The sequence below is a fragment of the Xenopus laevis genome, chromosome 9_10L, assembly GCF_017654675.1.
Source record: "Xenopus laevis strain J_2021 chromosome 9_10L, Xenopus_laevis_v10.1, whole genome shotgun sequence".
Classification (NCBI taxonomy): domain Eukaryota; kingdom Metazoa; phylum Chordata; class Amphibia; order Anura; family Pipidae; genus Xenopus; species Xenopus laevis.
In genome coordinates, this window is record NC_054387.1 from 110,679,592 (window position 1) to 110,705,989 (window position 26,398).

The 26,398-nt window shown below is 37.2% G+C and overlaps 1 protein-coding gene across 1 annotated transcript; it reads left to right on the top strand.

Annotated features, from left to right (window-relative positions):
* Positions 1-7,975: 7,975 nt before the first annotated feature.
* ocm4.6.L (oncomodulin 4 gene 6 L homeolog) lies at positions 7,976-14,722 on the top strand. The gene is made up of 5 exons (XM_018236423.2): positions 7,976-8,016; positions 10,785-10,852; positions 11,675-11,807; positions 12,707-12,816; positions 14,283-14,722. The coding sequence occupies exons 2-5, from the start codon at positions 10,792-10,794 to the stop codon at positions 14,306-14,308; spliced, it is 330 nt and encodes a 109-aa protein (XP_018091912.1). The 5' UTR covers positions 7,976-8,016; positions 10,785-10,791; the 3' UTR covers positions 14,309-14,722.
* The last annotated feature ends 11,676 nt before the right edge of the window (positions 14,723-26,398 follow it).

Genomic DNA, 26,398 nt, shown 5'->3' on the forward strand with positions numbered 1-26,398 from the left:
GTGCATGTAACCCAGAACCCCTGGCTCCTCCACCAACCTGCCCCTCTTTTTCCTGCTGCCAGGTAGCCTCCTACTATTATTCCGAAGTAGGGGCTGGGGGAGCCAGGGGTTGTGCAACACCTGGGGAATGGACTGGCCCTGCATAACCTCATATCAGCCCTAATCTACTATCAAACCTGGGCCCACACTGTACCACCGGGGAGCAGGGATCATAAAAGAAAACACCCTCTGCAACCAAATTGTAGCCCTTTCCCTACTCCCAAACCTAATAAATCAACAACAGTAAGCCTGCACTGTAACAGTCTTTTGAGCTCATGAAGCTACATTGATGCCACCCAAAGGCTAGTTGACACATAGCCTTTTCCTGATGCCCAACTTATTAAACCGTGACCATCAACATTTAGTAATTAGTGCTCTGATGTTCTCTACACCAAACCCTCCTCTGATAAATTGACCCTGTCACCACGTAGGAGTTGAGGTTGTTTACATTTTATATTCTCATGCCTTATTATTCCCATACCAGAGGAACATGGCTTTCTGCATGTTAACATGTTTCTGGCACTCTCTATACTCTGGGAGGAAACAGCCTCTGCTGCAAAACAATTAACATGTTTAGTTCCACCCCAATGTCATATATGGGTCGTATATTTATTTCTTGCATGCTTTAGATTTCCATATACCTATCGATTTAATGCATTTGCTGTTTTTACCTTCTATGGCTGCCTCCGTTGCTGCCCCTATTCTGAAAGACTGTGACCCAAATCTGTTTGAATCCTAACTGATATAGTTGGAAAGCTGAAAGGGGGGCAATCGTAAAGAAAATATGCAATTTTTCTCTAGATAATGCATCTGCCATGGTGTTTTCTACACCTAGAACATGTTCGGCTTTGAACGAGATATTAAACAGCATGCAGATGAGCACTAAATGTCTAGACTTATGACTGGGGCTGAATTTGATGTTATCAACCACATGTACTGCTCCCAAATTGCCTTATAAGCAAGCCCGCAAGGCTGCAATTTATTAGGGATGGCATGCTGCCCAGCTGATCTATGGGGAGCACTGGGGACGTGCTGCTCCCCAGTGCTCAGCCACTTGCGTGCATGCGCTGGTGCACCCGTTGGGGGGAAGTGTGGGCGGGCGCTACGACTGTGCGTCTGCCCGGCCAAGTTTTTTGTTAACCCTTGAGCATGCCAGTTCTTTGGCCACCTACTTACACACCATTTGCCTGCAAAATCAGCCCAAAACCTATACTGCCTGATGCATCTGTGAGCAGCTTCAGTTCCTGGTTAAGTTTGACCTCAGATACCCAAATTCGTATCCTATTAAAGCTTGACAAGAACTTATCCCAAACTTTCAAGTGTGCCTTCATGCCTTTTGTAATCTTAATCATATGAAATTGATTTTTAACCCCTGATGTGGACTTATCAAGCCTCCTATTTAAAATTATTCCCATTGGGATTACTTTACAGACAAAGTTTAATAATCCTAGCAATGCCTGTATTTCTTTCATGGGTACCTTATTACAGTAGCTGTTATTTTCCTTTGGACTGCTTGCTTTGTCCTTCATACTTTTTCCTTAAGAATGTATACATCTCCCCCCCCCCCATTTGAATTATCATACTAAACATTGGGGCAGTGACCATGACCCTCAGGGCACCAGAGCTTCCTTCATGTGAGCCCCATTCCTTTCCTTTTTCTGCATTGTTATTGGACTCAACAATGGTGTCACTCTACTCTTGTTTTCTAATCTGCAGGCCTTTATTCGGTACAGCACTTGTAGTTGCGGAAGAGTCCATGAGCACTACTCATCACTTCCTGGCCCTCAATGCAGCAAACCCAGAGTGCCAACTTCCATGAAGGATTCCTGTGCTGGAGGGGCAAAGTCACCTTTCTCTTAAGCAGCCTGGTGGGCACCATAACCACTATAACAACTTCTACACCATCTTCAAATCCCTTGGTTCATGAAATCTCCTTCTACCTGCTCTCCTATTCTCCATGCCAGTTCACAGCTCGATTCTAGTGAATCCATGTACAGAAGATCTGCACAGTTCAAAATCTGAAGAGATGATGAGCGAAACCACTGCCACCGTTGATTGGCAGAAACCAAAAACAGTTAATGAATCTGCACCAAACTCAACTCTCCTTAAGAATCCTGTGCAGGTGACCCAGCCCTACTGGCTTTACCCCAAGCCCTTGCCTCTTTTTCCCACTGCCAGGTCACTCTCAGCCTCCTACTATTGTTCTGAACTAGGGATCCTGAGATCTTGTGATATGATAGTAGGGTTGCCACCTGGCCGGTATTTTAACGGCCTGGCCGGTAAAAATTATGGTTGATCCTAAAGTTATTAATAGGGACAAAAAGATAAATATATAGAAAAGGTGGCAACCCTATCAGACAGGATCTTAGGATGGTATGTTGAAACCAGCACCCAATCTGGCATAAACAGGTTTACCATAAGGAGGGGTTCTACACATTCCCCTGGCCATGCAGATCCACCTGATTTGTCAATAAATGCTAGTGCCTTTTATGGCAGTCTGTGCTCCCTTGCTTGTCACCCTGATTGTAACAATGGCTCATACATGCCAAACTGCCTTACCAAATGTGGGCATGTTTGGCCAGTTACACTTTTAATTGCATTCAGTTCATTTAAATTGGTAGTTAATTTAGTTTTGTAAGGATAAATCCAAATTTGTCATTCACTTTTTCCTGTTAATTGCTTATCTTTATTCATCAAGCCATCAGCTTATTAAGTATTACAAATCAGTAAAATAAAGTTTTTTTTAGAAATCAGCTTGGATGCTCCAACAATCTTTGTAGCTATAGGGAGGATTGTGCCTTTCCCTGGATTTGCTTGGTGTCTGTTTGGTGCAATGTAAACCAACCCCTAGTGGGTTCTGAGGACTCTATCCCAGTGCAGTGTAATGTGAAGCACATAAAGAATGATTTACATTGGCAGCAACATCACATATCTGCCTTTAATGACTATGAAGATATTCATTCATCCAGGTCATGGTATATCTAGTGTAGGTAAATCTAAAAACAACTGGACTTGCTGAGTAATCAATGAAGACATTTCACTACTCATCCGAGCAGCTTCTTAAATTCAACTGACTGGAGTGGGAAGTTCTCGGCATATAAACTCTTCCACTTATCCAATCACAATGGCACATTGTAACTCTTCAAAGAAGTGACATCTGAAGAAATTCACAGAGGTGTTGATTCTGTGTAGTTACTGTGATAGGATTATCCAATGTGTCATGCAACTCCTAGAGACATATAGTAGGCGAAACATATTCATACCATATGTAGCTGGAGTGTGTGAGAAACTCAGACTCAGTCATTTGCCCTAAACACAAAGGACAAATACATGTACCGTACCTTTTAAATCTTTATTAATGACCTATACCTTACAAAAAATATCTATATCCATTTGTATTCAATTCCCATATTAAAAATGTTTTTACATACTGACCCCACGACAGTCCAGACAGGTATACATTGTGGACTGGGGCAATATCTCGGTAGTGTATTGCCCAATATAGACTGGCAATCATATTTTCCCAAGTATTTTTCATTGAATCTTTATTAATGGACCTGTATGTATACTATAAGGAGAATATTGTGCCAATGTATCCAACATTTGTGCCCTGTCATATTTACTTCTGCCGCTCCACATTTTATTTAAAGCACTGTTTAGACCTGGTCAGAGAAGCTGCTGACAGTCAGCCTTGCCAGTGTTCATTTACTGCATATTTACCGTAAGGCTAAGAAAGGTCCTGTATTACATTTTAAAAGCCAACAGACAGGCTGCCCTGCTATTTATGCCACACAGTCACACCAGATCCTGCTGTGCATAGTAAATAACAGCTGTGCCTTGACAGAGTGTTCCCAGCCTCATTCCGTCTGTGCAGGTAGTGACAGTTTGTAGAACTGCTTGTTGCCATAGTCAAGAAATCTGCCATTTTTTTCACTCTTAAAGGAACAGTAACGTCAAAAAATAAAAGTGTTTTAAAGTAATGAAAATATAATGCAGTGTTGCCCTGCACTGGTAAAACTGCTGTGTTTGCTTCAGAAACACTACTATTGTTTATATAAATAAGCTGCTGTGTAGCAATGGGGGCAGCCATTCAAAGGAGAAAGGCTCAGATTACACAGCAGATAGCAAATAAGCTCTGTCTGTCTAATGGTGTTATCTGTTATCCATTAGTTAACCTGTGCCATATAGCCATTTTTCAATTTCCACCATTGCTCCACAGCAGCTTGTTTATATGAACTATAGTAGTATTTCTGAAGCAATCAGATCAGTTTTACCAGTGCAGGGCAACAGTACATAATATTTTCATTACTTTAAAACATTTAAATTTTTTGGTGTTACTGTTCCTTTAAGTTGAGATCTGTGACTCCCGGCATCCTTCTACAGCTGTTGGAGGGAGACTGGGAAAGTTTGCTAACAACAGCTGAAGGGCCACAACAGCTGGAAAGAAAGCAAAAGCATGTAAATTGATCGGCACTCGTACTCGTTGACCTTGAAACACTGAGCAGGAAATTCTGCATTGTAAGCAGTAATATATATTCACCAAAATTGGCAGGTATGGATCTATTTTCAGTAATGATACATTGCTATGGTGGAATCTCTCTTCTGTGGATATCAGTCTACTTACAAGCAAATAAAGTAAATATTTTCGTTCACTATTACTTTTTTAAATATGATGTAAAGGGGGTCCTCCATCCAACATTTTTTTTGGGCAAAATATGCATTAAATACAGTACATTAATTAGAAATATTCAATAGATTTAAAGATATTTTTAAAAGTAATTCTTGTTAAATCCCAAACTGATCCCTGAATACAGTGCATCCCTAATGGCATCAACACATCATTCTCTTGCAGTTGCCTTTCCCCGTTTATATCAATAATACCTTGTAAAAGGTACAGTACTTACTTAAAAGAACTTACTAATGTGAAATGCGTTATTTGAGGAGAGGTGACTGTTGCAAGGATCTTTCTGTACTGGACACTATTAGGGCCCTGAGCTCAGTCAATCTATTTTTGAGCACAAGGTAATGTGACAGTTTTTTGTTTTTAGCTTCCCATCCTACACTGTTATGATATGTGCAGCAATATGGTTGCTATACCTATGAATTGGCAACTATGGAAAATATAAATATAGGGAGACAGGGAGCAGAATTTAATATTATATTTTACTCAATAGGCTGTTTTATTAAAAGTCCTTTTCTCTTTTTTTCACATACTCATTTTAAAACACTTCAAGGGGCTGTTTACCTTGAATTATTAGTATGATGTAGAGAGTGATATTCTGAGACAATTTGCAATTGGTTTTAATTTTTTATTTTTGGTGGTTTTTGAGTTATTTAGATTTTTATTTAGCAGCTCTCCAGTTTGCAATTTCAGCAGCTGTCTGGTTGCTACGGTTCAAGTTATTCTAGCAGCCAGGCATTGATATAAAGGAAAGGCTGGAATATGGATAGGACAGGGCTTTAATATAAAGATGAATAATGAAAAAAGAAAAGTAGAAATAACAATAAAAAGTAGCGTTTGTTTTTTAGATGTTGTTATCAATGACCCCCATTTGAAAGTTGGAGAGAGTCAGAAGAAGAAACCAAATATTTCAAACTCTATGAACAATAAACTTTGAGGGGGTTATTTACTAAAACTCAAATTTATCTAATTATTTTAATAAAAAAAAGCTCAAGCAAACTCCCATCCCCAATTTTGCCTCATTTATCATAAAAATAACTCAAATTAATCAAAATCAAAATCACACGAAAACCTGAATCGTACAATTTTGTTCTGACTTTTTTCTTGAATAACTAAATTTTTTCAAGTATTTGCCCAAAAACCCAGAATTTTTCAAATTCCCGGGCTCAACCCAGCGGAAACCACAAAATCTTCAAATTGGCATAGGGACATCTCCCATTGACTTATACATGACCTCAACAGGCTTGAGATTCTGGCTTTTAGCTGCATTGGGTTATAATAAATCTCCAAAAATTTGAGTTTTGCCCCAAAAAAGTCCTACCAGAAAAATTAGAGTTTTAGTAAATAACCCCCCAATTGTTTGAAAATTGAAAAGTTGCTTAGAATTATAATTTATAACATACTAAAAGTTAAACTAAATTTAAACTGCCCCTTTTAAGGGGCCATCTGCTTAACCCACCACAGTGTGCAAAGTGAACTTTAGAATGCAATCGCCAATCACCCACAATGCAGCAGTTTATCTCATGATTCTAGCATAGTGGCAGATGCACCTGATCTAATTGTGGGTGGTGCATCAAAATAAACACAGTTGAGCTTGAACTTCAATGCAATTCAGATGCAATTGTGCCGAGGGCCCATAGCTAGGCTTGCTGTAGGTGCATGGTTGCCATTTTATTGTCATTGTAGGTAAGAAAAACTACTCATACTCAGCCTTTTCTAATAAAGAGACCTCAGCTCGTACCATTTGGGAACATATTTGTTCCATCTCTCAACAACTTTAAGGGATTGTTCACCTTTGAGGTAACATTTACTATGATATAGAGAGTGCTATTCTGAGAGCATTTGCAATTGGTTTTTGGGTTATTTCGCTTTTTATTCAGCAGCTCTCCAATTTGCACTTTCAGCAATCTGGTTGCTAGGGTCCAAATTACTCTAGCAAACCATGCATTGATTTGAATCAGAGACTAGAATATGAATAGGAGTAGAAAGGTGACCGGTGAGTAATAAAAAGCAGCAACAACAATAATCTGTGGACCTACTATACTAAAATCTGAATTTATTTCATATTTCATTTTAAAAAACCACAACCAAACTCCCATGCTCGGTTTAACCTTATTTATTAATAAAATAACCTTATTTATTAATAAAATAACCTTATTTATTAATAAAATAACCTTATTTATTAATAAAATAACCTTATTTATTAATAAAATAAACCGAATGAAAAAAAAAATATAAAATCAAGTGAAAACCAGAATCGCTGGACTTTGTTCCCGAATTTCACTGGGATTTTTTGAGTTTTTGCTGGAAAAACCCCAAAAAGTTGGATTTTTGGGCTAAACCCAGCACAGACCACAATAACTTCAAATTGAGATAGGGGCCTCTCCCAATGACTTATACAGGACCACGACAGGTCTGAGATGGCGTATTTTCAGATTTGGGCTTTTTGCATAGATCTTGAAAAATTTGAGTGATTTGTTTTCCACGAAAAATGTGAGTTTTTGCCCCAAAAGGACCGACCAAATAAATTCAAGGTTTAGTAAATAGCCCCCTAAATCTGTAGCCTTACAGAGCATTTGATTTTAATTTTAAAGCTGGAAAGCGTCAGAAGAAGAAGGCAAATCATTCAAAAATGATAAAAAATGAAAAATTTAAGTCCAATTGAAAAGACCCTTAGACTTAGCCATTCTATAAGATATTAAAGGTTAACTTAAAGGTGAACCACCCTTTTAACAGCAAATCTATAATACGCATTGATGATGCATCTCATTGTAATTGTGCTTGGACAAAAAAGAGCCTTAAGCTTAAGCTTAACCTACAGATCAGATGTTTTTCATAGTTTTTGGGTTCAGACCTCCCAGCATAAACTATAGTTGTTGATATAAGAAAACAATGTCATGACACTAAGCCCAGTAGAATTGAGGGCAACAAAGCAGCATACACCCCAAACGTCATTTCTAAGCCTCTTAGAAGGCCCAGCCCCAGGGTTTGGGTTTCTCTGCTATAGAAAGTCCAAATTATATACAATGCATGGGGTTTAGTCCATTAGGCTATGGTTCCTTGATGCTTCAAGAAAACAGCATCTGCATTCCTATGGGATATAAATACCTTAGTCATTAGCTTGCAAGTTTTCTTGCTAACCCTCTGAGGAACTGATCTGTGGACCTGTTCTCTGGACTTCTGTATATGGTTAGGGGAGGCGTTTACAAGATATATAATCAGTGCCCACTACAAAGACAAGCAGCAGTCCCAGAGGATTCATTCTATCTCTTTGCTCCACTTTACAGACACCTAAGGTGAGTTATTGTACATTTTAAAGCCATTGCTATGCTTGCACTAAAGCTAAGACTGAATATTAATTTAATAGGTTTAAATTAATATTGGTGCAAAGACAGCAACTACGGTACTAAGTGCACCGCAGAAAACAAGGTTATCAGAATTTCTGATGACCTTTAATCTTGACAATATGTATTATGGTTCTCCTTCTGGAATTTGAAAACTATAAATGACATCACTGATATATTGAAAGAGTATCCAGTTTACTGGCCTATGCTCAGAACTAAAACAACAGCCTACAATACGCTGGCATTAGGGATGGGCGAATTTTTTTGGAAATGACGCTCATAGACTTGTATGGCGGCGTGCATACAAAAAAAGACGCATGAAAAAATGTTGCCGCGCAACAAAATTTTTTTGACGCCCATAGACTTTAATGGGCGTCTGCGACAATTCGCCAGCAGCAAATTTTTGGCGAAACGAAACGGCTCAAATTCGCCCATCCCTAGTGGGCATCAATTGGCCAGGCAGGTTTAAAAGTACCATCAGGTGGGGAACTACATAGGACCTTGATGCAGCCTGCATAAATTTATTCCCAGTAGATGCATAAGAAAGCATTGTATTGTGTTTGTATTGAATCCTTTTATATTTAATTGTATGCAGGATATTCCGAATAAATCCTCTGTGTAAAGTAAACAACAGGAATTAAATTTCATTTTAGCAGCTGGTTCTAATCTGGTTGTACTAGAACTTTGCACATATTGGCACCAATTAAATGTGTTGTTCACCTTTGAGTTAACTTTTAGAATGATGTAGATAGTGATAATCTGAGACAATTTTCAATTGGTTTACATTATTTTTTATTATTTGTGTTTTTGGCTTTTTATTCAGCAGCTGTCCAGTTTGCAATTTCAGCAATCTGTTTCCTAGGGTCCAAATTATCCTTATCAACTATACATTGATTTTAATAAATGTGTAGCCTTACAGAGCATTTGGGGTTTTTTTTTAGATGGGTCAGTGACCCACATTGGAAATCTGGAAAGAGTTAAAAGAAGGGAAATATTTTAAAAACTATAAAAAATGAATAATTTAGACTAAAAGAAAAATTATTTAGAATTGGCCATTCTATCACATACTAATAGTTAACTTAAAGGTGACCCACCCCTTAGGATGCCTGGCTAAGTTTGCTGTAAGCACATTTTCTATTATGTAGAATGTGATAGGACTGTTGACAGGGAAGAGCATTTTGATCCCACTGGTTCAGGATGTTCAAAATTCTCAATGTGCCTTCTCATAAGGAAATAAATATATATATAAGGGAATTAGATTATTAGAATTGTAGAAGACATATGTAATGTAATAAAAAAACAACATTAACAAATCTTTTTTACTGGTTACCTAGCAAATATCTCATGAGTTGCTTTGGTTTAGCAGCCCTGATGCAAACTGTGACTTTATATTACACCATAATTCATCTGGCATTGATATGAACCAACAGGAAAAGTACAAGACCTTCAGCCTCATGCCTTTATTTTATATTTTACAATAGGGGTAATTATTCCCTATTTGTACATATATGTACATAAATATATATATATATATATATATATATATATATATATATATATATATATATATATATATATATATATATATATATATATATATATATATATATATATATATATATATATATATATATATATATATATATATTGGGGCAAATTCACTAAAGGGTGAATTTTTGCCTGCGAAGGCTTCACCGCACTTTCTCCACCCATTGATTTGCTACCACTATGCTATTTCACTAAAATGTGTAGTTGCGTCTCGGCAGCCAAACACTGGCGAAGTTTCGCTAACCTAAATTCATTACCGCGAGCATTTCATAGCGAACTCTCGTTAACGTTCATTTCTGCCAATCAAAACTTCACTAGTACACTTACGCTTAGGTCAATTTGAATAGTTTGGGTACATATAGGTAATATACATAGGTCTTTATTAGAGATGTTGGTGTAAATGCTTGAAGTGGCCACTTATTATAACAAAATAAAGACAAAAGCGATCCTCTATTGTCCTAGACATAAGACCACCCTAAAACAAATATGGCATGCCCTCAAATCGTTAAAAAAAATATAAAATTTTTAGCAGTTACAACTTTTAAAATCCCACATTAAAATATGAAAAAATGTGTTGTATTACAATTTTTATGACTTTTCAGCATGCAGGATATTATGTCACATAAGATGAGATCTGGCCGACGAGAGTCGGCCAGATCTCGATCGGATGGCACAAAAAATCCCATTGGATCGCGGTCGCAGCTGTTCGTTGATGCGGCCCCGCGATCCGACCCCCGATTCCCATGCGTTAGGATCCGATCGTGGGTCCCTAGGGCCCACGATCGGATCAGCCCGATATGGCCCACCTCGAGGTGGGCATATCGGAGAAAGATCCGCTCGTTTGGCGTCATCTCCTGGGTGCAAATAATGTTGTAGTCCCAGCACTCAACAGGTCTTGTGCAAACAATAATAATTTACAAACCAAATGTTTTGGGCACTGACTATATATCACTATATATATATATGTATATTTATCTGACATCAACATTGGGTCCCATGACACTCAGATAAAAGAGTGATATACAGAGTTCTTCTGGCATAGTGTGTGCCTTCCATTTACTGCTTATTGTTTGATGCCTGTCATGGCCAAGGCGAAAAAGTTGTTAACTCCAAGCATGTAATGGTTCTAATCTACCCCAAAAATTGACATTAATAACCTGTTTCCTTTTTAGATCAACCATGGCATTCGGTGGACTCCTGAGTGAGGCTGACATTTCTGCTGCTCTGAATGACTGCCAAGGTAGCTTTTCCAAGCATTTGTTTTTAGATGGGTTCATCAACCCCCATTTGAAAGCTGGAGTCAGAAGAAGAAGGCAACAAGTTTTTAAAAACTGCAATAAATAAAAATGAAGACGAGCTGAAAAGTTGCTTTGATTTGGCCATTCTATAACATACTAAGGGGGTTATTTATCAAAGTCTGAATTTACCTCAATATTTTCTGATACAAACTCCGATCAAATCCGCTTGGGTTTTTTACTCTTAATTATTATTGCATTTTCCCAAAAATTTGCTTTGTGGGTATAAAATCAGATTTTCACGATTTTTTTCCGATTTTCCATCCAATTTTCACGATTTGTTAAGATTTTTTCATCAAATTTTCACGATTTTTTCAGATCTTTCACCAGAAAACGCAATTTTTTGCCTGAAAACTCCGAAAACTTCAGGGTATTGCACGAAACCCAATGCACATCAAAAAATCATTGGAACTTCTCCCATTGACTTATGTGCAACCTCGACAGGTCTCATATGCCGGATTTTCTGATTCGGACTTTTCCATTCTCGGGGTTTAATAAATTCCGTAAAATACGTGGAGTTTAATATATAACCCCCTAACAGTTAACTGTTAGCCCATTTTAAGACCTGGGAAAGTATCAGCCTCTTGTTTCTTGTATATAATGCAGGTTTGTGAGAAACTCATTTTGCATCAGAATCTCAAATATGCCAACCAGCATATTTTATTTAATTGTATAAGCGTTGGCTATATTTCTAGTGATAGTAAAGCTGCTGTCTTCTCCCACTCTGATTAATATTTACTCCTCTTTTTTTATATATATATATACAGCTGCTGAATCCTTCAACTACAAAGCCTTTTTTGCTAAGTCTGGTCTGAGCAGCAAGTCCGCTGAAGATGTGAGAAACGTCTTTGCCATCCTCGACCAGGACAGGAGTGGCTTCATTGAGGAAGATGAACTGAAGTGAGTAAGATTAGGGGCAAATTTATCAAGAGTCGAATTGAAAATTTGAATTGTTAAATTGGAATTTCGAGTTGAGAATCTTATTCATCTAAGTCCGAATTTATCTCAATATTTTCTGCTACAAACTCCTATCAAATCAGCTCAAGTTTTTTACACTTATTTATTATAACATTTTCCTGAAAATTTGCTTTGTGGCAAAAAATCTGATTTTCACGATTTTTTCGTAATTTTCACCCAAAAACTTAAAGATATTGAACGAAACCCAGTGCACATCAAAAAATTATTGGGACTTCTCCCATTGACTTATATGCAACGTCGACATGTCTGAGATGCCGGATTTTCAGATTCAGACTTTTCCATCCTCGGGGTTTAATAAATTCCAAAAAATTCATGATTTTTTAAAAGTCAGATTTTATTTAAAAAATTCACAAATTTTTCGTGATTTTTGCATTCAGAGATAAGTAAGTAACCCCCAAGTGTAATTTGACTAGGGAACAGTCCAAATTCGATTCAAGTTTAAAAAGAATTCTAAATTCTATTTTAGAAAATTATCAAGTTATGTCCCTTCAAGAATTCGAATTCGACATCTAAAATCTGCCAAATTGTTGTTTTAGGCTATGGAGGACCTCCTACAATCACTTTGGGAGTCGTTTGGTGGACTTTTGAAAATCAATTTGTTTTTTGTGAAAAAACTTCGATTCGATTTTGCAGATTGATCCTATTCACAGGAACTTAAAAAATCTTAAATTTCGATCAGTCGTCTTTTCTTCGTATTTCGAGTTTGTGGGAGATTTTATTAACTCCCATAAAGTCTAAATTTCACCCTTGATATTGATCTTCAAATAGATATTTTCTGAGTCAGTTGCAAACGTGTTTTTTTTTTCTTTCCACCATTTAAGGCTGTTCCTCCAGAACTTCAGCGCCAGTGCCAGGGCTTTAACTGATGCTGAAACCAAGGCCTTTCTGTCAGCTGGAGACTCTGATGGTGATGGCAAAATTGGAGTTGATGGTAGGTGTATATATATATATAAATAAGGATAGTGGTTTTCAATTAAAAGAATACAATCAGTTATAGATTAAAATTCATACAAAACATGCATTTTTAAGACAGTGATTCCCTCAGTCTTGGGGAATATTTCTAAGGGCAAAATGTTACTGAAATGAACCAAACATATTACTTTAATAAGATGGCATGCTGTTTAAAATCATGCTTATATTTATAGTGTAAGAATTAGGCGTTTAAAGTGTAACATTGAAAAAAAAAAACAGAATTGATGCTGCCACTTTTTGTCAGAGCATTTTACACCGATTTACCCTAGAAACAATAAATTCCAGTATTTGTCCCATTGGTTGAAATGGGGTTAAAGCAGGATTGAATTTAAGAAAATAATGTTGTCTTTTAAGGTGTTAGTCTAAACAAAATACAGACCTCTATTACTACATGAATAATCTTTTTTTTAGGGATAAAGTTAATTAAAATAAAGAATAAAATACATGCAGTTATGGCACCTGTTATCCAGAATGCTCAGGACCTGGGGTATCTTTCCATAATTTGGATCTTCATCTTGCAGCCCTGGCTTATCTATCAGCAGCTTCGGTCAGACACAATCAGGGGCCCCAGGAAACATTTAGGCAACATTAACCTGTCAGTATGCAGGCCTTTATTTCCTATTATTATGCAGATGTAACTACAGGTATGGGACCTGGGGTTTTCCAGATAACGGATCTTTCCATAATTGGATCGTCATACCTTAAATCTAGAAAATCATATAAACATTAAATAAGCCCAAAAGTCTGGTTTTGCTTCCAAGAAGGAATTATTATATCTTAGTTTGGATCATGTATAAGGTACGGTTTTAAACCTGTTTATTTTTTGTTAAATATTTAGCTTCAGTGCAATGGCCATATATCAATGATCTTGAAATCAATTGTATCCCACTTGCTCAAAATTAAAAAAATATATATATTATTTTAATTTGTGTATTTTAGATTTTTGTAAAGGTAAGGATATTGGTTAGTCAGGTATCCCCCTTCCTCAACACCTTCTATATAAATCAAACAGCTCAAAGGACAGCCATCCACAGCCTCATACATATACTCTCAAGAGTCTGAATACATATTTTCAATAATAGATTAATATTATAAGAATATTAGCTTTGAAAGAATTTAAGCTTTTATTTCAAAATAAAATACAAAGCAGGATTCCATCTCTGGAATCCTGTATAAAATCCATAAAAGGGGCAGCCCTGGATTATTGTAAAGAGAATTCACATATTTCCATACAAATGTTGGTAATTTTTCCTATCCTGATTTCTCAATAAGCAGTTCATAAACTATCAACAGTTGTAAAATCTATTAATAAAGTATAAAATTCTAGATATTTTTAGAGTATTTTAGAATGCTTTGTTCCTGACTGATTTTGACTGATTTAGAACCACAAATATTTAGTAAATTCTTTTTTTTTTCCCGTTTCAGAATTCCAGTTATTGGTGAAACAGTAAACTCTTGAAATTCTTCTTAATGAACTTTCTCAAACATCAAGTTCCATAATTGTGGCTTTTCTTAGTTAAATTGACGTAAGTGAAAACTAGAATAGTGGAACAAGGATACCTGTTCTGATATTTTCATACTGCGGAAATATTCGGAGTTTCTTATCTGCAAGCAGAATCCAAGGCATTTACCATGCAAAGAAGAAAGGTTTTGTTTTGTTCAGTAAAGAAGCCAACAATGGGTGCCATGAACAGCAGTTTATCGTCTAATTAGCCCAGTCAATTTATGTATTATCATTATTTTTTATATTGACACAACATTGACTTTAGATCTACAAATGTTTCATTTTTGTTTTGATGTCTTATGGGTTGAGACAGCAAGCATAAAATAACGCAATGCTATAAATAAAGATATTTTGAAATCGGTTTGTGGTATGGTTACATTTATATTACACACAATGCTGCCAATTTTTACAATTATCGCTTCTTTCTTCTTCTTCACTTTTTTTTGCTTCTTCTCCATTCTCATAACTATATAATCTATCCCTTACAGCGGTGGTTGTCAGACATTAGTTCAAGCCCATCTTTGAGATTCAATTTTGGTCAGGGCTTCCCTAAGCTCATAACACAGTTACAGGTAGAGGTAAACATCTAGGGTTTTTTTTTATCAAAATCCAAATTTATCTTATTTTTTAATATAAAAAAGTCTGACCAAACTAGAATCCACGATTTGACCTTATTTATTATTAAAAAAGCATGATTTAATCAGATTGGGGGGAAATTCGATAAGATGGTGTGAAACCCCAAATCATACGATTTTTTCGGAGGCTTTTCCTAAATAGCTTAATTTTTTGGGCCTTTTTCCTGAATAGTCCAAATTTTCAGAATTTTTGCCCAAAAAAGTGTACTAATTCCAGCCCAGACCACAGAAACTTCGAAATAGTATAAGGAGCTCTCCCATCGACTTATATACAACCTCGGCAGGTCTGAGATGGCGGATTTTAAGATTCAGACTTTTTGCATCCTCGAGGTATAATAAATCTTGAAAAATTCAAGTTTTTTTCCACTCAAGTTTTGGATGTTATAGTAAAAAACTGTAGCATTCAGACTTTATTAAATAACCCCCTTAGTCATAGTGATAAGAATATCTCTAGGATATCAAATATATTTTCACCCTATATACCACCCTAACTGACTTTCAAACTGGGCTTTTAGGTATATTTAGTAAAGAAAATAAACTTCTCCCCAACTTTCACCTTAAGGGATCTTGCGAAGTAGCTCCCCTGCCACCAATGAAGACCCCCTTCAAGGGTGGCGTAATCTTTATCCAAAGGAGACAAATTAGCAAATATTTGTCAAACCAGTTTCTATTGGGTCTCCGGATGCTAAAGTTTTATTCTGTACCTGTCTTTTTCCTATACCCCTTATTCTTGTTTATTAACACTTTCCATCTTACCTTATGCTCTTTATCCCATAGTTTCGCATTGTTTAAATGAGATGATGTTATTTAGAGATAACATCTAGTAATATCCAAATAACACCTAGTAACACATAACATCCAATCATAAGTTTGCTTTAAATGTTCAATGTTAGATCAGGGAGACCTTACAGCTGACTGGGTGCTGTGTTTGTTATTCAAGTGTAACATTTTTTCTGCCTGCATCTACCCCTAGTTAGTGTATATCCATCCATCGTACATTTTCTATTACCCACCCAACTTGCAAACGATTATCATCAATAACCTTATCCTTTATTTTAAGGGCAGGGTGTTTATATATATGTCATTGTTTTTCAAATGGAAAATATTGTAATTGAGTTCTCTTACTATATGACATACTATGTAACAAAATGAAAAGACAATATTTTGATGTTCTACTACTGTCCCACCAGAGAGTTCTGAAGATGCTAATAAGGCAACTAAGAATGATACACATTTGGTTTTGTGGTTGTTTTATGAAATGATTAAAAATCTGGGCTCCAATTTTTTAGATGATAAATCTCATTAATGGCCATTTGCATCCATACCATACCAATACAGGCAAAATAGTTATGGGATGAAGTTATTCAATTTACTCTTCTGTAAAAAAAAAAAAAAAGAAACAAATAAGAAACACTCCCCTTGCCGATGTTTTCAATTTTAGTTCTAGACCAAGGAGCAGAAATGATAGGAAGGATAGACAATATCTGAAAACAGAAGAAGAGACTATAAGGATTTTAAGGGGGTGAAGAATTTAGAAAAACTAGTTTGGTGAGTGGACCTGATATTCTGGTGGGCTCCATGGCACCCCAGTCCTATGTTTACTAATTGTTGATTATGTTACTACTCAGTTAGAATAGATTTATGAGGCTCTTTCCCACACAGGAGTGACTTGTTCCTGCACAGAAAAGAGCTTGTCCTATTAATTTACAGTGGGAGTTCATGATTCATTCTTTTGCTGCTGCTTAGTTCTAACACCCTTTAAACAGAATGTATTTCAACTGCTCAAAGCAGACTTCTTTGATCTGTCAATTTGTTAAACCCTTTTTATTTAGTAGGTGGGATAAAATTCTAGTTATTTTGAACCCTTCAGGTTTACTTGAAATTTTTTTTTTTAAAAAAAAAGTCATTTTGATTCTTTGTTAGTAAGGTGTCATAACTCACATACTCACACTTTGCTCTAGTTCATTCTACGATGTATATCTTCTCGCTTGGCTGCCAGGGTTGATAAAAGATACAAGTTCATTAAGTTCAGTGTTTGTCAGAACAGCAATATTGATTACTTCTTAGCTTTTAGAGTACAACCCTTGCCCCAAATAATAGATACTATGAGCTATGTGTGTTCAGCACTCACCATATGTTAACCCTTTATAAATTTAATACAGGGAGTCCTCAAGTTACATACACCCGACTTACATACAATTCATACTTACAAACAGATGCTATTACAGTAATGTTCTGTGGTTTGCTTGGCCTTTATTAGCTTTAATAAACCACTTGCCCCAATACCCTCTGTCATGTGTTGTCTACTGCTCAGCACAGAAAGGTAAAAATAAATACTATTTTATGACAAACATCTGTCTTGTTGCATTTAATAAGTAAATGTATATGTTTCAAATTGCATAAAAATTCAGCTTAAGAACCAACCTACAGACCCTATCTCATATGAAACACGGGGACTCCCTAATTACATGCATGTAAAAATGTTGGTTAATATATGGTTTGTTCTGGGTGTGTTATTCAGTTTCCTGCAGACCAAGAGCGAATTGTCCATCACTAGAGAAAATTCGGCAGATATCCAATCCGCAGGGACATCGCCAATTCACTAACAGGCGCAGACGACAATTCGTTAGCGAAAGAGACTGTCGCTAGCTTTCATTCACACTCTATTGCCAGGTGACTTTTCACTCAGACGAATGGTCGTTGCTCTGCAAATTCAGTAAAGTGCAGATTTTACTGAACGTTACCTTTGCTAAAATGATGCTAGATCTTCCTCACTCTTATGTCAAAGACATCATATCCTGTCTGCCGCAAATGCATTCAAGTTGAAAAAACGCTGGCGACTTTTACTTCTTTTAAGAGGGATTGCCTGCAAAAGCCCTAACAAACTTTTTTGGGTTAACATTTTTCCCCAGACATTTGAAGGCCATGGAACATTGATTTTACAGTGTGCTCATGTCTAGGGCATTGTATGATCTCTTATGTCTTTATTAAGGTTCCTTGGACATTTGTAATAAAAAGTGGCCACTTCAAGCATTTCTAATACAGACATCCATACAACTTTAATGTACACACCATATTGACCCAAGCATAAGATCACTAGCAACTAGAATCTTCACTATGAAATGCTCGCACTGAAGAAGTATCGCTTGCAAAAAGTGGCCAGCGTTCGGCGCCCAGGACGCAACTTCGAATTTTAGTGAATTAGCGTAGTGGTAACATATTTGCGCCTGCTGAAGTGGTGCGAAGTGTGCGAATCGGTCACTGGTGACAATTCGCCTTTTAGTAAATCTGCCCCTAAGATGGCTATATTATTAGGCAGTCTGTTGCCCTTCAGATGTTGAATTATAGTGCACAGTATCACCATCAAGAGATGCTGGCTAGGAACAATTGGGATAACATATTGGGATTTTAAAGGGATACTGTCATGGGAAAAAAAAAAATTCAAAATGAATCAGTTAATATTGCTGCTCCAGCAGAATTCTGCACTGAAATCCAATTCTCAAAAGAGCAAACAGATTTTTTTATATTTAATTTTTAAATCTGACATGGGGCTAGACATATTGTCAATTTCCCAGCTGCCCCAAGTCATGTGACTTGTGCTCTGATAAACTTCAATCACTCTTTACTGCTGTACTGCAAGTTGGAGTGATATCACCCCCCCTTTTCCCCCCAGCAGCCAAACAAAAGAACAATGGGAAGGTAACCAGATAGCAGCTCCCTAACACAAGATAACAGCTGCCTGGTAGATCTAAGAACAACCCTCAATAGTAAAAACCCATGTCCCACTGAGACACATTCAGTTACATTGAGAAGGAAAAATAGCAGCCTGCCATAAAGCATTTCTCTCCTAAAGTGCAGGCACAAGCCACATGACCAGGGGCAGCTGGGAAATTGACAAAATGTCTAGCCCCATGTCAGATTTCAAAATTGAATATAAAAAAATATGTTTGCTCTTTTGAGAAATGGATTTCAGTGCAGAAATCTGCTGGAGTAGCACTATTAACTGATGTGTTTTGAAAAAAACGTTTTCTGATGACAGGTTCCCTTTAACTGGACTAAGTGAACTACTTTAGACTGTGTAAAACTTTGTTCATCCTTGCACTGCGCAATACACATTTTGTAATGTGCCCAAGAGGGACACAGTTATCAATACGTGAGCCTTCATTTTTAAGTAAAATCTTACTGGAAATATGCCTAAAAAGTTGATATTTTTATAACTGTTCATTATCAGTTATTTGTCCTTCTATGTTTTGCTCTATTTACACTCTGTACATCCTACTTTACTTAGCAACTTCCACAATAACTTTATCTGGGAAATATCAATTTCACTCCCCACCTCCTCACAGGTGTCTAATGACAATTGCGGCAATGTTTTGCCGTTGATAATGTGTAACTCCTGATTATTACTTGTTTATTTCTTTGTATAAAAATACAAAACTTCAATAAAATTCACAGTTTTGCCAGCAGCAAACTTTTCACCAATAAGGGCTGAAGTCCACTGTGCAGCTTGTTCCTATCCGACGTGATGAGAGGAAGCGGATGCGACGAGGCGGATGCTCCGAATATAATGTAAATAATAGGAATGACGGACCTACAAGCTACGTGCATCAGATACGACTGTCGGATGCGAATGCCGCAGGTTGCGTCTTCATCCGACAGTCGTGTCAGATGCACGCAGCTTGTAGGTCCGACATTCCTATTACTTACATTATATTCCGTTTATACATCCGTTTAGTCGCATCCGCTTGTTGGATTGGAACAAGCTGCCCCATGGAGTTCAGCCTTTCCATGTGGTTGCTGGAGAAAAAACCCTCCTAGCAGACACCATTAATCTGCCCCCTTGTCTCCTGCTTCTTTGCACCCTCGAGAGGAAGCTGCATTCAGCACAATGCATAGTTAATGGAAAATGATCAGGTTTGATGTTTGGATAATTTCTGGCTTGAGCAACTGGGAGCAAGAATATTTAGATGGTACGAAATTAATGGAGAAGACGCTATTATGTTTATTGTCTTGTAAAAATTTAAAATAACTTCAGGTTGCCCGTGCCCGTGCCAGTATGACTGAAGAACCAGCTCTGTTCTCCATGAAACAACAGCTGCTGCCGTATTTTGTAGCCTGCCATATAACCTATAAAGGGCTGGATTGGTAGCTGAAATGGTAGCTGGTCATTTTATGTTAAAATGTTTATTGAAGAAAAAAAAATGGAGTTGTTAACCCTGCATGACCCTGCTGAAACATACTCCTGCTACCCATAAATACTGCGTAGGGAATCAATTAGCACCTATTAAGTCAGGTTGAACAGGTCACCCTTAAAGTTAACTGCAGCACAGACTGGTGGTAAGGTCAAAGAAGTATTGTATTTCCCAAAACCACTTCAAGTAATTTTCCCAAATTACTTAGATTCTTGTAGTTCCGCCTAAATCTTGTTTTTCTGTAGATATACAGCTTATTTCTAACTGACCACAACTGGCATATAATGCATTTCTTAGTAGGCACATTCGTGTTTTGTACCGTATAAGAAAGAGCTGCGAAATTGAGCAGTGAGCACAACAAATCACAAGTGAAATGATGGTACTTTGGACCTGTTTTATGCACTTTCTTGCCCCCTGTCCTAAACGAGCCCTATAATGTTTACAAAACCCTGGATATAACGAATTCTAAAACCTGGTATTAAATTCAGGGCTCATTTATATCCATGCCCTTTGCACATTCTGTTGCACTCAGCAAAGCAGGTTGAACACCCATACTGGTGCAAGGGGCTGTTACAGGGAAATAGTATCACTAGTGTTTGAGGATATAAACGAAACCCTATTTCCACTGGACTAGAAACCATAATGAATGTATAGCGGCACTTTTTTGCTTCCAAGTGACAATTCAACATAAAAGGTTCTTCGGCAGTAACATCTATTATTCTAGATTGCAAGCATAGTGGACTTCTGAATGTAAATGAATCTTATTTGAAGTGTATATTCTTACAAGAGAGATTAATAAAACACATTTATTTGAGTGCAGCTATTGTTGATGCTTATGCAGATGTCACCCGGGTCTATCTCTCCACACCTGACAAAGGTTTCTAACTGTCTTATGACAGTTCAGCCTGAATGGCAATGAAAACATTAAAGGTATACAGTCATGGGAAAACATGTTTTTTTCAAAACGCATCAGTTAATAGTGCTGCTCTAGCAGAATTCTGCACTGAAATCCATTTCTCAAAAGAGCAAACAGATTTTTTTATATTCAATTTTGAAATCTGACATGGGGCTAGACATTTTGTCAATTTCCCAGCTGCCCCGGGTCATGTGACTTGTGCCTGCACTTTAGGAGACAAATGCTTTCTGGCAGACTGCTGTTTTTCCTTCTCAATGTAACTGAATGTGTCTCAGTGAGACATGGGTTTTTACTATTGATTGTTGTTCTTAGATCTACCAGGCAGCTGTTATCTTGTGCTAGAGAGCTGCTATCTGGTTACCATTGTTCTTTTGTTTGGCTGCTGGGGGGGAAAGGGAGGGGGTGATATCACTCCAACTTGCAGTACAGCAGTAAAGAGTGATTGAAGTTTATCAGAGCACAAGTCACATGACTTGGGGCAGCTGGGAAATTGACAAAATGTCTAGCCCCATGTCAGATTTCAAAATTTAATATAAAAAAATCTGTTTGCTCTTTTGAGAAATGGATTTCAGTGCAGAATTCTGCTGGAGCAGCACTATTAACTGATTCATTTTGAAAAATTTTTTTTTTCCCATGACAGTATCCCTTTAAAGACTGAACCATTCATTATATTTCCCAAATCACCCACAATAAACACTATTTTTCCTTATGGTTACAAAACCATTGTAATTTAACTGCTTTTTTTTTCTTTTTCCTTTCTACTTTCCCATTACAGGTATCGGACCTGTTATCCAGAATACTCGGGACCTGGGGTTTTCTACAAAACGGAACTTTCCGTAATTTGGATCTTCGTACCTAAAGTGCACTGAGTATGTAAACATAGATAAACCCAGTAGGCTGATTTGGCTTCCAATAAGGATTAATTATATCTTGAATAAAGTACAAGGCACTGTTTTATTATTACAAAGAAAAGGGAAATAATTTTAAAAAATTGGATTATTTGGATAAAATGGAGTCTATGGGAGATGGTTTTCCATAATTTGGTGCTTTCTGGATAACAGGTTTCCAGATATTGGATCCCACACCTACTTATACAGCTGCTTGTTCCCACTTACTCTGCTGTACTATTGCTGAAATGAACCCAGCTTTTTCCTTCTCAAAACTGTTGAGTGATAGACTTATCTTCTCTCATCTTGACTTCTGTTACCTACTATGGGTAGGTGTGCCAACAGTCCAAATTTAGAATCTTTAATTCATTCAACGTGCTGCTTTAGGGTAATGGCACATGAGGTTGTATCAGGCACTTTAAGAGCTGCATTTCTATAAAGCCCCCAAAACAAGTGACAAGAGCTAGTATGTGCACTTTCAGGTCCTGACTTCTTACAAAAAAAATCTGTATTCTACTCTTAAAATCATATCATTTGAAATAATGGACACCTCAAAGTACTCACCTGAATGACAGTAACTAGAAATGACATATTTTCCAATGTATACTTTGACACCTGAAAAAAATTAGAATTTTGTCATTAGTCAAATACAGTTTATTTGCAGTTGATTTTCTACAACTACAGAGCCCAGATATTTTTTATTTCAAATAAATTAGGGATGTAATATGACAAAATGTTAGTTTTTCACTACCTATCCCTTGTTCCCAGGGTCCCTGTACATCAGCTTCACTTAAGCTGGTCATACACGGGCTGATAAAAGCTGCCGACAGACCAAATCGGCAGATTATCGGCCCATGTGTCTTGCCCTCCGACGGGCTTCCCCGATCGATATCTGGCCGAAAGTCTGCCAGATGTCGATCGGACAGGGTTAAAAATCCCGTCGGATCGCCATTTCATCTGTTCATAGATGCGGTCCCGTGATCCGACTGCCTGTATTGAAAGCATTATGATCCGATCGTTGGGCCATAGGGCCCACGATCGGATCAGCCCAATAACACCCACCTCAATGTGGGCATATTGGGAGAGATCCGCTCGTTTGTCGAATCGACAAAAGAGCGGATCTCTAGGCGTATGGCCACCTTTTAGGGCTTGGTCTGCTATAATGATGCCTACCTCCACCTCAGCCCTTCTGGCAGACCCACCTCCAACTATGATGGAGTCCAGAAAGAGACTCAGGACAAGATCCCTCCCCTTTAATACAATAGAAAACAGGAACTTTCCTTGGGTCAACAGGGAATCCTTCCCTCCCATAGAGCATAGGTTACTGACCTAGGTCTTCCGGAGCAGTAGGATAAAATTAAACCTTCATGGTTCCCTGCAAATCCTTACAAATACATTAAACTACCCCAATACATACATGTAAAATTGTAGATTGTACAAAGGATTACCAACTAGTGGCCAAGGCACCTTCCTATATAAATGGAAAAAGTCAAGGAGAGAAAAAATTCTGTACATAGTCATAACCAAATTACACTATATAAATAATGAATGATGATGATGATAAAGAAGGTATATTTTGCTTTTAAATAACACTAATGCCTTTTTACATGTTTGCTGTACTGACGCAAAGGATGATGCAAAATATATTTTATTGCTCTGACATGTCAGTGTGTCGGCCTGTTTTGTTCATTTCCCCTAATTGTTGCAGAAGGGAAGATGTGTTTCAGATGAGGAGCGTCTTTTATGAATAAATAATGAAAGTAACTTTAGATTCCCACTTGCTTCAATATACAGTGACATTGACTTCATTCTGAAATTCAGGTCTTTTACTCTTTTGTAACCTATCTCCCTGCAAGGACCAGCATCACTTTTGGCCAAGGAATTGAATTTCAAACATTCAAGATGCTTCCTTGAACAGCTTATATAATCAGCATATACTTTGTGCACGAGGACAATTTGTGTTGTGACCTGTAGAAGTTGCCGTATATTTTCAAAAACACTTTCACGTGAAACCATTGTCATTTGCATTTCCTTTTGTTAAGTTATTCAATATTGGTCACTCCAATAGCAAGAAACGACTCAACATCAAAAAAGTTTTTTCTTTCAAAAAGCCATCATCAGTGTTCCTGCTGATCTTTTATATTTTGCGTCCCCAAACTATTGTATGCCTGTTCTATTTAAAAACTTCATGTTCAGCACTCTGGGTAGGATCAGAATATCAATGTTAATTGTTTGTTCACACAGTGGGCCAGGAGAGAGAAAAAACTTTTCTCCAAATTCAAATTCATTATATTTCCATAGACTTCAATAGAGTTTTCATGTGATAAACCATGAGATAACTACAGTATTTCTGAATTGAATTGCATCTCAAATTGAATCTTGTCCATGACTTTTCACGTGATAAACCTTGTTCTCAACTAATTGAATCTGGTCCAATGTATTGAATATTCTTGAATAACACCACAATGGTTATTTCTTCTAGCAATTTATTCCAGGTACCTACCATAAATTCTGTAAATCAATATTTCCATCAAAATTTCTATTTTTCAGGGCAAGATTCATAATTCTTCTCGATTTCTCCTCTAGGAGATTGTGATAATGGCCGATTAGGTATCTTGAATACGTTTGCAATTATTATCAAGTATTTATATAACACAAGCACATTTACACAACGCATTATAGTCCCAGTGAAGCTTACAGTCTATGGTCCTATAACATTCAGAGTCAATTTCACCAGCAGGCGATTACCCTGCCTGCACGTTTTTGGACTGTGAAAGGAAACTGGAGTGCCCACAGGAAACTTATGCAGACACAGGAAGAACATACACACTCTTTGCAAGAGCCGGAATCAAACTCAGGACCCCAGTGTTGCAAGATCACAGAGCCACCATAAATATCTAGCAACGGTAGGATCCACAGCTAAAAAAATACATTTGGAGAAATAGCGTTAGTTGCCAAATTTACCACCTTTATAACTCTATGCTTCAGGTCACATTCCCATTCCCTATACTTAGATTAAACCTTTGATCTAATTTAACCTTTTAATGTAATTTACTCTGGTGAGTTTGACAATGCTGAAGCCATTCCTACCTTTGCTAGATAGGATTCCAAGATACATGATCTGCCATTATCACATGCCTTAAAGATAGCCATTTATACAGCAAATTCTACTCCTTTTATCTTTGAGTTGACTTCTCAGAATGTTCACCAGAAACTCAGCTTGCCACGTGGCTCGTCATTTTTTTATAACTCAATTTTCTATATTAACCTCTGTAACTAAGTAGAGACTATCTTACAGTTTATATTGTAATTATCTATGTCTTTCTGCTTGCATGCTTCAATTAAATATTAAAAGCTATATTTGCTAACATAGTGTTTTAATTGTGGTTCTATGAGTCTCTTGGAAGTAATTCAAACAAACCGGCTACATATAAGCAAAAGTTTTATTACATACATATTACAAACAATAGATGAAGAAGATATACTTTACCAAATGAGAAAAGAGCGAAGCACCTGTAATCTGCAACCAAGGCTGGTAGATCCCTAACAGCCCGCAGATCAAGTCCCTCAAACGGAGCAAGGAAGGTCCTGTGGCTGCACGCGTTAACCCCCACAAGCGAGATCTCCACTGACCACATGGTGACCCCCAGTTTATATATGCTTTCAAACAGTAAGCTCATTGAGAGGCTTAGTCAATAACTCATAATAAGCTCATTTAGTGGTGTAGTCAATAACTCATAATGTTTTGGTTAATAACAGATCTTGCTTCCCATGCGCTCATCAGGATCAGGCCAGACTCCCAACAAGCACATCCAAAACAGAGATTTTATCTGAGCTAGCTGGTAGCTGAATAGCATATTGTGCCCCTATCTATAATAAAGAAGAGTCTGATAAGGGCTTCAGAAATCATAAGCATATTAGATAATACATTTAAGACTATCCAGAATAAAGAACAAGTATTAAAGGGCATGTAAAGTCTAAAATAGAATAAGGCTAGAAATCCTGTATTTTGTATACTAAATATAAACATGAACTTACTTCACCACAAGCCTAATCAAACAAATGATTTGTGCTTTCAAAGTTGGCTACAGGGGGTCACCATCTTGTAACTTTGTTAACATCTTTGCAAGACTAAGACTGTGCACATGCTCAGTGTGGTCTGGGCTGCTTAGGGATCGTCATAAACAAAGCTGCTTGAGTTCTGCATGGCTGGGAAGTAAGGCGGGGGCTCCCCCTGCTGTTCATAAGTATGATTGTTTCCCTGCTCAGTAGTTAGGGACCATCTGACAATTCCTATCCAGTAAATGAAGGGAGAATTTCACTGCATACAGTCATGTTTCTTATAAAAACGGTACACATTTTTTAATTAAAGTATATTGGAGATAGGTTTCTTTTTCATTAAAGAAA